Genomic DNA, 12,882 nt, shown 5'->3' on the forward strand with positions numbered 1-12,882 from the left:
TGGGGAATAGAAATAGTAAGACCTATATACAATACAAGTGCTACAAATGTAACAACCATATAAAGCGCTGGACGGGGACCTGAAGCTGAACTCTGTCAGCAAATATTTGCATCACCTTACATTTTTATCCTTATGAGCTTAAACTTACAATTTAGCAAAGAAAAGAGACAAATGGTGTCACTGATCAAACACAAGGTTATCATCCCAGATGTGATTTCTCCATCGTCATCTTCACACGTTCCTTTCCTCCATGGAGGCCACTAGACATCTAATTACATGACAAATGCCTGATTTCCATACATGGCAGATAAAGACCCTGGGCGGACTGATACAATCTCCCTAACTCTTCCTCTTTAAGTGACTTACTCCATGGTACCGGGGCGGCAGGTCACTTACCTTGTCACCTTCTGGATCTTGGAAAGGAAATTTACTAATGACTGCCATGTATTCGTCTTCATTGGCCACAGGGATCGGGCTGTAGTTATCAGCTTCAAATATATCCCTAAAGTCACAAAATCACTTAATTAGATATCCAGGGTATGCTTCCACATTCTCACCACAGGTGGCGCTATTCTGTAAGCTAAGCAAATATTAACACAGTTAAAGGGATAGTTTATCTTAGGAAAAAAGCTATCCAATTCCTTTTAGGGGCACTCCAGTAGTTCAATACTACAGCACCCACTCCTTACCTGCAGCAGTCACCCGCTGCCCATCTCCAGGATGGCAGCAGGGGCGCTACCCATAGAAACAAAAGGTAAGTACCAATTTTTGTTTCGTTTTACAACATTTTGAATAGTTTCACTTATAAAAAAGTTTTGAAAATCTCCTTCATGTTCTCCAAAACCATTAAAATAAATGTTCCTTTTATGCTAATACACATAACTGAAACTTCCTCCCGTGAGCACTCTCATCCAATCACAGCGTATTATGTAACCCCTCTCCCCGCCCCTGAGGAGCACAGTTGGTGTGATTATGGACTCCTAACACCCGTGCCCTGCTGCACTCACTAGTATTTAACCTCCTCCCTCACTGAGTGCTCTTAACCAATCACAGCGTATTATGTAACCCCCCCCTCCCCTGAAGAGTACAGTTGGTGTGATTATGAACGCCTAACACCCGTGCCCTGCTGCACTCACTAGTATTTAACCTCCTCCCTCACTGAGTGCTCTTAACCAATCACAGCGTATTATGTAACCCCCCCCTCCCCTGAAGAGTACAGTTGGTGTGATTATGAACGCCTAACACCCGTGCCCTGCTGCACTCACTAGTATTTAACCTCCTCCCTCACTGAGTGCTCTTAACCAATCACAGCGTATTATGTAACCCCCCCCCTCCCCTGAAGAGTACAGTTGGTGTGATTATGAACGCCTAACACCCGTGCCCTGCTGCACTCACTAGTATTTAACATCCTCCCTCACCGAGTGCTCTTAACCAATCACAGCGTATTATGTAACCCTCCTCCCCGCCCCTGAAGAGTACAGTTGGTGTGATTATGAACGCCTAACACCCGTGCCCTGCTGCACTCACTAGTATTTAACCTCCTCCCTCACTGAGTGCTCTTAACCAATCACAGCGTATTATGTAACCCCCCCCTCCCCTGAAGAGTACAGTTGGTGTGATTATGAACGCCTAACACCCGTGCCCTGCTGCACTCACTAGTATTTAACCTCCTCCCTCACTGAGTGCTCTTAACCAATCACAGCGTATTATGTAACCCCCCCCCCTCCCCTGAAGAGTACAGTTGGTGTGATTATGAACGCCTAACACCCGTGCCCTGCTGCACTCACTAGTATTTAACATCCTCCCTCACCGAGTGCTCTTAACCAATCACAGCGTATTATGTAACCCTCCTCCCCGCCCCTGAAGAGTACAGTTGGTGTGATTATGAACGCCTAACACCCGTGCCCTGCTGCACTCACTAGTATTTCAGTCTAAAATAGGCTGTTCAGTCTCATAAAGTGTTCCCCTCTCCACAGGATTTAGGAGAACTTGCTGATTGGTGGGGTTGGGACCCCTACGGATCATGAAAACTGAGGTCTACTGTACCCCCAATGGTCACACAAGCTGTTGCTGCTCTGTTCACCTGTATGGGGCTGATGAAGATAGCGAAACACAGCAAACGACTACTGCTGTCAGTACCATAGATGAAGCATGCACCACCTCCACTGTTGATTTGGCACCCTCCTTGATTTTGACAGAGCAAATGTAGTCATCCCTTTAAAATGCCTCCATTTGTTAAGTCTGAATATAAAGGAATAAGCACCTTATCATTGATTATTACCTGAACAGTCCAGCCCATTTTTTCAGCAGAGTTTCATTATATTTGTCTCTAACTTCATATAGTAGATCAAAGAGCCGATTCACTGGAAATCCGTATCCCTAGAAGAAACAAAGGAAGAACATGTAAGCATCTCATGTCAGCGACCATCATGTATTCACACAACCTATAGTCAGGACCCCTGCTGCAGGTGTACCTCCACTTGTATCATGTTAGATGCTTGTTCTTATATCGGGGGCAGTTGTATGATACGTGCTGTATGATGGGACATGCAATATTATTCACCCTCTTTACTTTCTGTGCAGCAAACTCCCTCTGAATGATCCAATGATCTCTGATCTCTGAATGATCCGATGTCCTAAATGACTGATGATGATAAATATAGTCCACCTGCTCTGTGTGTGTCTCAGGGTTCTGCATCATGAAGGAACACACCAGGCAGGAAGTTTACAGCCGGATTTGGATGCAAAAAAGATTTCACAAACTTTAAACATCCCAGGAAGCTCATGTAATTGTCCCAGCCATTTACTATGTACCAGTGGTATTTGTATCATACAAACTACTTGGAAGTACCACAACCAGCAATAGTTCTGTTTCTCGGAGGATTGGAGGAGTCCTTTTTTTGGATCTTCAGTTTTTGGTAATAGATCATGGAAAACCACATTTTTGTCTTTTTAAAGGACCCAAAAAAAGTGCTGTACCAACTTTGCAAGTTATCCCCTATCCTGAGAGATAAGCTGATCAGTGAGGGTCTAAATGCTGGACCCCGAGCAGGTGAACAGGTCTTAATGGAGTGCCGGAAATTGTCAAGCACAGTGCTCTGTTATCTCCAGCACTCATAGAACGTGAAGGTGAATGCCAGAGATATCCGCGCACTGTGCTCAGCAATATCCGCCACTATTGTTTTGTATATAGCAACAGGGGACATACCGTTACTCCATTCATTAGTATGGGAGAATCAGAAACTGTTCAGCACAGCGCTTTGTGAACTCTAGCACTCAAGGATAGTGAAGATGCATGCCAGAGATACACAAGCACAGTGTTCAGCAATATGTGTCACTCCAATTGTTTTGAATCTAGCAACAGGGCACATGCAGGCACTCCATTCATTAGAATGGGAGAGTCAGAGATTGTTGAGCACAACGCTCTGTTATCCCCACCGCTCATAGACAACAAAGGAGAGAGCTGGATATCGCAAAATGTTGTGCACAGTAATTTCTGACATTGGAGAGATATAAAACATGACTGACAGTATGTTTATTTCAATGTCCCTTTTCATCTAGATGACAGGCTTGGCATCCCCCCACCACCTAATGCTTTATACTGCTTAGTATTCGGGATCTCCATGGTCCCTACATTGGCCTCTCACAGATGCTCCAGTTACACTGGATCTCAGGAGAGTGTCCCTTTAAACCTATAAAGGACATTAACAATTAATGGCTCCACTAATAGCGTCCTATGAATCACATCATAACAGACTCATTAAGGATTCCTGTTTTGGCACGCGGTGGTTTTCCTTGACAGTCCGCAGCTGTTAGAAAGCAGCAAAATCCACATTTGTCCAGGAAAACAGTGAAAGGATTATTGTTCATGGATTCATGTGTATGAAGTCATACGCGGGTAGCAAAATGCAAAACTCTGAACACGGTGGTTTCTTACTGATAAGATATTGGGAAGTTAATTCTTCCTGTATGTTTTTAACACATAGTATACCAATCTATAGAATACTGGAAGGATAAGAGCGCCCTCTTGCTGTTGGGTACTGTATTTGTAAGGGATAAGTTGTATACATGCAGATCACCACATCATCCAGGTATAAAACCAGTCCCGTGATTATCATGCATTGGTCTTATTAATAAGTATAGGACCCACGCACAATATTTTTGGGGTACTCTACTGTACAGCTCAGTTTACTGAAGCACCCATCATAATTTGCTAAATTTTGGCATACTGTTTTTTTTAGAGTTGGCATTTTCGGTGAAAGATCCTTTCTAAGGGTATGTTCATGTCACAGATTTTAACACGCGTTTATTACCAGATCTGCCAGCAAAAATGTCTCTTTTTACAATCAAAACAGGAATTTTCTGTAGTATGTGAATGCACTGCAAGACACTGTGGCCCATTTACTAAGGGTCCTGCGGCTGCACTTAGGTCGGATAGTTTGACTATTTCCATTCCGCTCCACATTTAGCAGAGGATTTTGGCACACGCGATCGGATTTGGGCGCTTTCATGCAACACAAATTTGGGTGTGGACCGTCGGACGATCTGACCGATTCGGACTAAGCGCAGGATTTAACTTTGAAATTGTGTCGCAAGCCAAGCACTTAAATACACCAGGAAGAAGAAGGTGAACTCCGGCGGACCTGAGCGGGGAAGCAACACATGCAGGATATCGGGCGCACGATCTATGTGAATCGCGGCATCCTTGTCGGACAATCTGGATCAGGGATCGCACAGGGACCGGGTAAGTAAATGTGCCCCACTATGTACAATTTTTTCAGCTCCACCTGCTCTTTCTTTATTTATATAGCGCACACGGATTACGCAGATCTGCACAGAGCTTGTCAATGTACTATCTACTCAGCTGCTTCTACTTTATAACACACCACTTTCAGATATGACATTCTGTTTAATATTGTACTTCCAATTATAAAAAGAAAAATCCGTAAATTAAAAGAAATTGTGTAATATACACTCTGAAAGAAAAAGGTTTATGTTTGTATCAAATTGCTTTTCTCCTCACAGCTTCCTGCCCTGTCAGGTGCACAGCAGTAGCCTTTTTCTGCCCTCTGTGCCTCAGCTTCCAAAGGTTTTCCAGAAGACCTGATAAATTGTTAAGATTCTGGCTACCTGTAGACACCACTAGAGGGAGCTGATAGAAGGATCATTTATACAGTTTCCAGTGAAATCAAGCATTGACAATGTCAGACTGTAAGACACAGAGTTGAGGATTGTTATGTAATGGGGAATACAAGTATTTTAAGCATTAGTCAAGGATAAATCATTATTATATTAGTGATAGAGGTTGCTGAGACAAACCCTTTACTTTTTCTGGTCTTTTTCTGCTGTACCAAACTGGAGGGAAGGACAGACAAATGTATGGGTTTTGTCACACTGGCCCCTACCACTAATAAAATACAGAGAAACTCTATAATAAGCAAGACATGTCCTGCATAGAATAAGACTCCTCCAAATATCGGACATGCTCCCTCAATTGGGCACATCAATGTGTTTCCGTCACTAGCATCCATGTTTATCAGCCTTACTGGGACCTTGAGTACAGATATCATGATGCCACTTACCTGCAGAGTATCAGCGAACACAACAATCAGATTCTTCAGCTCCAACACCAGATCGGGGTCCGTGCAATACGACTGCAAAGAAATTGGATTTGTTTAGAGCATTACCCATGAGCATTGGGTCCCCACAGCTGGAGGTCTAAGAAAAATCTAAGCTGCTGTATGATGCTTTTTCTTTTTTAAAGGGAATGTCTATATATGACAACTCATCCTAACCCAAATGTCATGAAGACAATCCCTTTTAATCCTGTATGTGGAGATCATTAGGGAATTGTTGCTAGAGCTTCATTTTACAAACGAAAACAGAAAGTTAAAGGACCAGGATTTTAACACTGACACCCATCCTTAGAACATGTCTGGGTTGCCAACCAATTCACTGTCTGATGCAGTAATGGCCGTCTAACGATTGTCAATTCTACTTCATAGGTTCACTATGTCATGGCCCATTTACTTCCTTCCTTCCTTTTCAAGTGAATGTGTCTGAGCTGTCATACCAAGCACAGCCACTATACAATGTATTGCGCTGTGATTGTTGAGTAATGGGGAGCGCAGCACTTGAATTGGCACCTGCATCACTAGAATTTGGTGCACAATACACTCTGAAATCTGCATCAAAATGCAAATCCGAAATTTTTTTAGGCGAGGCTCTTTTTACAGGTATTCGGTATACTTTATGGCTTTCATGCTATAAAATATTAACAAGGAGGAAGATGAATTTCGTGGCATGAATTAGACATGGGGTTGAGGCTTATCTCTTCTATTTCAGACAATTTGTTGCTTGGCACCTTTCCATCGTCTTCAAAGAGATGTAAAATTGCACGGGCAAAAGCGGCTGTCACTGGGCTATAGCAGAACAATGCACATGCTGTGATCCGTACGGCGTCCTGAGTATTCAAACGTCATACAGATGTGCAGAACGCAATAATACGGTCAGCGACACTCGTAACCGCGCAAATCTCTCCCAAGAGACGATGGAAAAGAAGCTTCCTATTCCAGGTTCATCAGAGCCAGAGCTGGAAATAAAATCCTTACAAGACTGATCGCTCATCACTAGTCGTAAGAGGACGGACCTGCACTACTCCCCGTAGACAAGGCAAGCAATGCAGTAACCAGGTCTGGCCACTACACTGAGAGCAGCACTTTGCTGTATATATCACCTGCTTGGGTGTAAATCCCATCCGAAAGTTTGTTATTGAGGATCTATTCTAAATATAACTTATTGTCTGAAATGTTTTAGCTTAATTTTAACAGCTTAGGACCAACTAGGACCACTGGCTGCTAAAAATGTTCACCCTCTGAATGTAAATAGAGAATGCTTCTATTCACTACCTGCAAGCTCATGAAGATTTCAATTGGACTTCCTACAGAAGTTAGACGATTGTCTCTATAGTGTCACCTATAGGTGGTTACCCTATAGAGTTTGGGAACAACCAACCACTGTAAAGTGTAAGGAGGAATCCGGGCGACAGTTGATTGATTATGTGAATCACTGGCCTCAACAATCACATGACATTCATTCGGAAGCCTTTGAGGCCAGTGATTGTGTCTAATATATGTGATGTTATCACTCCAAGTCCGACTAGACCAGAGAGCTGCCATACAATTATTAGAAGGAATCTACCATCTTCTTAGCTTCTAACTACAAACAATACATTGGCATGTAATAAGTAGAGGATATAAATGAGTAGCTTTGTAGCACTCATGACTCATTCATGAAGAAGTAGATTAAGATTTAAGTCAAGGGCCCTGGGCTATATGAAATTGTGGACCCCCCACCCATAAGAAAAAAAAAATTGTAATGGTATATTTATTGCCAACATACGGTACCAGGATTGTTTCTGTAGTTAAAGGACCTTTACAGGACCTTCAAAGGTCCTGAAAGGGCTCTTAATGATTGTGCGTGTGTCTGTTTTTTCGGGCAGTATCAAACTTGGTGGATGGTCTGGGTGACCATGATCCCTCTAGAAGCCTCGGGCCCTGACCTACCACCCATATTGTAGTAGGCTACTATGTCTGTGGTTCACATAGTGCTGATAAAGCAGCATGTCCAGCATGAGCTGTGTAGTGAAGGTGTCCTGGCAGAGTAGATTTTAGGGCGCGGGTATTTGGGATGATAATTAGCAACTATTTCCTGGTGCTGCACTCCGCAATGAACTATTCAGTCTGATCTAATGAAGAGGTCAGATGAGACTAATGAGGACAGATTGCAATAATAACAGCAGATTAATTCTGCATATTCTAAAGTGCAGGACTAAGGGTGCGTTTGGAGGGTCCAGTCACTTGTAAATCACAGAGGGATTATGCAAATAGCCCACGGCTGTGCCTCACAGCCTGAGCCTTCTGCGAAAAAACAAAAGCCTGGCAGGTCACCTTCTAAATCTGAACAACATCTAATTACAAAAAAAGCACAATGATGGAAGAGTCATCTCTCACTTTGACATCAGTCGTCTCATCTATGCTGGGAGCCCTTTACTTACAGAGTGTGTGCGCAGGGCAGCGATGATCTTAGACTGCGCCATGGTCCACAGCTCCGTCGTGTACGACCCTGTTACCAGACCCTGCGTTACATGCAAGATGTGATCTTCCACCACAAAGAACCTAAAAGTGAGAGAACGAAAAAAAATCATCACACAAAGAGGAGAAAGAAAGATGTCTTCTAAATGTGGCTTAGTATAGGGGGTCTAATACTTTCCAGTACCACTGATTGCAACATGTATGAATTTACTTAATAATGGAGAAGATCAGGAGGACAGAGGACAGATCCAAGGAAGCCTAGAAGACACTAGAGCAGTGGTTCTCAACCTTTCTAATGCTGTGACCCCGCAATACAGTTCCTCATGTTGCGGTGACCCCAAACCATGTACAAGAATATTGTATTCGTGCCAAAAAATGCAATAAAATCATGGCTCCGATGGCTTTAGGTGACCCCTGTGTTTTGGTCGTTCGACCCCCACCGGGGTCGCGACCCACAGGTTGAGAACCACTGCACTAGAGAGTGTGAGATTTAACATACGTAGATAGATAGAGATAGATATGAAATAGATTGGTTAACTAAAGGAAGGAAAGATGATAGCGAGATAGATAGATATGGAATATTAGACAGATAGATAGATACAAAGAATTCAGAAGCACTCCATGAAGTTAATGAAAAAACAAGTGGATTTATTCCAAACGCATCTTTTTCTTTCTATAGATAGATAGATAGATAGATAGATACTTTAAGAAAGTCCAGAGCAGCATGCAAACAATTAGGGAGTAGGAGCACGCCTAACAGGAGCGGGCAGCGAGTCATTTGTAATATAAACTATAAAAAGTGTCCAGGTTAAAAATAGTAGTTAGTGGTCCTCTAATACAGCGATTGATAGATGGATAGAAACAGAAGAGGCAGCACTCTAAAATTTTATGAAAAAAATGGGTAAAGTTTTATTTCATGATGTGCAGATGCAATATCTCAGTGTGAGACTTTTTTTTCAAGAATCACAGGCCTTGAAAAAGATCACACACCAAAACTTTACATCTGTACATCAAGAAATTAACCTTCATCTGATTTTAATCATATTTTGGAGGGTGACCTCTTCTCTGGTTGTATATGCCAGGCTATGAACCTTATGGCCTAGTACCCACCGTTTATGGGGAACACACTGTGCTGCTCTGGATTTTCCTTTTTGTGGATATATACATGATTAATAGATCGATAAATATCAGATAAATGTATAATAGAAATATAGATAGTAGATAAATAAACAGATAGTTATGAGGTAGATAGATGGGGTATACATGGACAACATATAGACATATATAGGTATAGACCTGTATAACAGATATAAAGATAGAAAGTAGATAAAGAGATAAATGTGAGATCAATGTATAGATAGGATATGCGAAAAATGGATAATAGCGAGATATAAAGATAGAGATAAAATAAACGGATAGGCAGAAGATGGATAGAAAGCTAGATAGAGATAGATAAATAGATAGAGAGAAATAGAAACATGGTTAATATATAGATATAAAGATACAAGATAGAGAAGACATAGAGAGAGATGAGATAAATGGATAATAGACAGATAATCTGGAATGACCCGGTAAACTATTTGAACAGAATTTTGCACATTTACAATAAAGACTTGTCACAATATTCATTCCCATGTTTGGTGGAGCGCAGCGTCTAATCTGATTCAGACTCTACTTACCCTACAATCTGGCTGAAGTATTTCCTGTATCCTTCCACTGTCTCGTGCTATAACAGAAAAGATAATAATGGCGCCATCTGGTACACACAAACGCCAATGTTATATACGTGAACATCCTTATTTACCATATTTGCCTGGGGCTGCAGGACTAAACGCGCCTGTTTTCTTCTCTGCTTTCTGTAGTAATTTTCAAAGACTTCTTTATCACCCTAAAAGAAATGCAAGTATTACAAATGATCTGTTGTGGAAAAAAAGCCATTTAGGGAAATTAGGGAGGAGCCACATAGAGACCCGCCTCCTCTGTCCAGCGCTTTTTTGTGATTTGGCTCCGCCCAGCCTGCTCTGCTCCTCATTCTCTTGGTCTTGGCCCTGATAGTGAGGAGATCAGCCCTGAAACTCAGGAGAGGCGGAGGAGATCAGCAGCCCCAGATCACACCAGCATTAGGGAGAAGGGGGGGGGGGGGAGGAGACACTAGAATTTTCTTGGAGCCCCCTCAAATGCCAAATTTCCCCCTGGAGAAACACTAAATTTCTGAAATCTCATTTACCTGATGAAGACTTAATCTGAAGGAAACGGATATGCAGATTGTACTGAAACAAATAGGTATCTTCACTGATGTACATTAACCAGTGACGTCAGTGTAGGTCCAATTTATAGAGAGCTTTCTGGATATTCTCTGTGTTCTCTATAGGGTCCTAATGATGGGTCAGTGTTATCTATACAGAGGTCATTGTACAGGGAGGGGGAGGAGATAAGCTGTGACATCATCTATATCATCTATTGTCAGTAGTGATGTAATGATGGGTCAGTGTTATCTATATAGAGGTCATTGTACAGGGAGGGGAAGAGATAAGCTGTGACATCATCTATTGTCAGTAGTGATGTAATGATGGGTCAGTGTTATCTATATAGGGGTCATTGTACAGGGAGGGGGAGGAGATAAGCTGTGACATCATCTATTGTCAGTAGTGATGTAATGATGGGTCAGTGTGATCTATATAGAGGTCATTGTACAGGGAGGAGGAGATAAGCTGTGACATCATCTATTATCAGTAGTGATGTAATGATGGGTCAGTGTTATCTATATAGAGGTCATTGTACAGGGAGGAGGAGGAGATAAGCTGTGACATCATCTATTGTCAGTAGTGATGTAATGATGGGTCAGTGTTATCTATATAGAGGTCATTGTACAGGGAGGAGGAGGAGATAAGCTGTGACATCATCTATTGTCAGTAGTGATGTAATGATGGGTCAGTGTTATCTATATAGAGGTCATTGTACAGGGAGGGGGAGGAGATAAGCTGTGACATCATCTATTGTCAGTAGTGATGTAATGATGGGTCAGTGTTATCTATATAGAGGTGATTGTACAGGGAGGGGGAGAAGATGAGCTGTGACATGGACTATTGTCAGTAGTGATGTAATGATGGGTCAGTGTTATCTATATAGAGGACATTGTACAGGGAGGAGGAGGAGGATATAAGCTGTGACATCATCTATTGTCAGTAGTGATGTAATGATGGGTCAGTGATATCTATATAGAGGTCATTGTACAGGGAGGGGGAGGATATAAGCTGTGACATCATCTATTGTCAGTAGTGATGTAATGATGGGTCAGTGTTATCTATATAGAGGTCATTGTACAGGGAGGGGGAGATAAGCTGTGACATCATCTATTATCAGTAGTGATGTAATGATGGGTCAGTGATATCTATATAGAGGTCATTGTACAGGGAGGAGGAGGAGATAAGCTGTGACATCATCTATTGTCAGTAGTGATGTAATGATGGGTCAGTGTTATCTATATAGAGGTCATTGTACAGGGAGGAGGAGGAGATAAGCTGTGACATCATCTATTGTCAGTAGTGATGTAATGATGGGTCAGTGTTATCTATACAGAGGTCATTGTGCAGGGAGGAGGAGGAGATAAGCTGTGACATCATCTATTGTCAGTAGTGATGTAATGATGGGTCAGTGTTCTCTATATAGATGACATTGTACAGGGAGGAGGAGATAAGCAGTGACATCATCTATTGTCAGTAGTGATGTAATGATGGGTCAGTGTTACCTAGATAGAGATCATTATACAGGGAGGGGGAGGAGATAAGCTGTGACATCATCTATTGTCAGTAGTGATGTAATGATGGGTCAGTGTTACCTAGATAGAGATCATTATACAGGGAGGGGGAGGAGATAAGCTGTGACATAATCTATTGTCAGTAGTGATGTCATAGTGTTTTCCATAGAGTTGTCGTCTTTTGATCCCATCTGTGATGTAAATGAAAAAAATCCTGAAAATATGTTTGAAGACGATGTATCAGCACTCACAATTAAAGTAGCCCCATTGCCCAATATGTTAACTACGGTAGTCTTTCTACTGTCAGATGCATGGTCCTTGGATGAAGGTGTCAGATGGGCCCAGCCCATTTGACAATGAACATCTGAAAATATTTACATTGATTAGTCAGAACAGGGTGGGGGGAGGGGGGGGGAGTAGGAAGGAAATTCCCACTGCACCAGGATCAGCGGAGTTGGAGTGAGAGTTGATGGAGGAAGTGAAAGTCCTTCTTTAAACACAAAAGATTAAAAATGAGGTCACTTTATTTACACGGTTCCCCATTTGTGCACTAGTAAAAGCAAGGCATGGGGCACCAGTATGACCCCAAATTTAACCCTGTATGATCTCATGATTTTTTTTATCATAAAATAACATCAATAAATGCATAAAAATAAATAATTAAATAAATAAAAGTTTTCCAGTTTAGCCCATTAGTAGATCTCGGCTTCAGGGACTTCTGTCCTTCCTTTGTAAGTGACATCCTGGTGATCTCATTAAGAGGAGCCATTCAGAGAGAGCCATCTGTGCGGCTGAACCCAGTGCACCACGCGCCGCTCATCTACCTACTGAATACAACGTCATTTGTATGCGGAGGAATAAAGCAGCTTAGCATTTTGATTTTTTTTTAAGGGGCACGAGGTTATCGCTGGGTCACGGTTACTTAACATTCCAGTACTTGATACCAGCACTCCCCCCCCCCCCCCCTTCTGAGCTGGGAACACAATAAGAGGCACACGGAAAGGTAAAGTAGGAGCAGGCTAAATACCTTGC

General features: G+C 42.2%; 1 protein-coding gene across 5 annotated transcripts in view; it reads right to left on the reverse strand.

The window, feature by feature from the left end:
* Nucleotides 1-12,882, reverse strand: part of EXOC6 (exocyst complex component 6) — a 148,514-nt gene that overhangs the window by 65,748 nt on the left and 69,884 nt on the right. For all 5 annotated transcript variants that reach the window (XM_072130744.1, XM_072130742.1, XM_072130743.1 and 2 more), the window contains exons 9-14: nt 9,898-9,981; nt 9,773-9,819; nt 8,057-8,177; nt 5,583-5,654; nt 2,282-2,379; nt 397-502 (exon numbers count right to left, since the gene is read on the reverse strand). In XM_072130744.1, coding sequence (XP_071986845.1) covers nt 397-502; nt 2,282-2,379; nt 5,583-5,654; nt 8,057-8,177; nt 9,773-9,819; nt 9,898-9,981 — 528 coding nt within the window. The remainder of the gene's footprint in view (nt 1-396; nt 503-2,281; nt 2,380-5,582; nt 5,655-8,056; nt 8,178-9,772; nt 9,820-9,897; nt 9,982-12,882) is intronic.

This window comes from Engystomops pustulosus, chromosome 11 (genome assembly GCF_040894005.1).
Source record: "Engystomops pustulosus chromosome 11, aEngPut4.maternal, whole genome shotgun sequence".
NCBI lineage: Eukaryota > Metazoa > Chordata > Amphibia > Anura > Leptodactylidae > Engystomops > Engystomops pustulosus.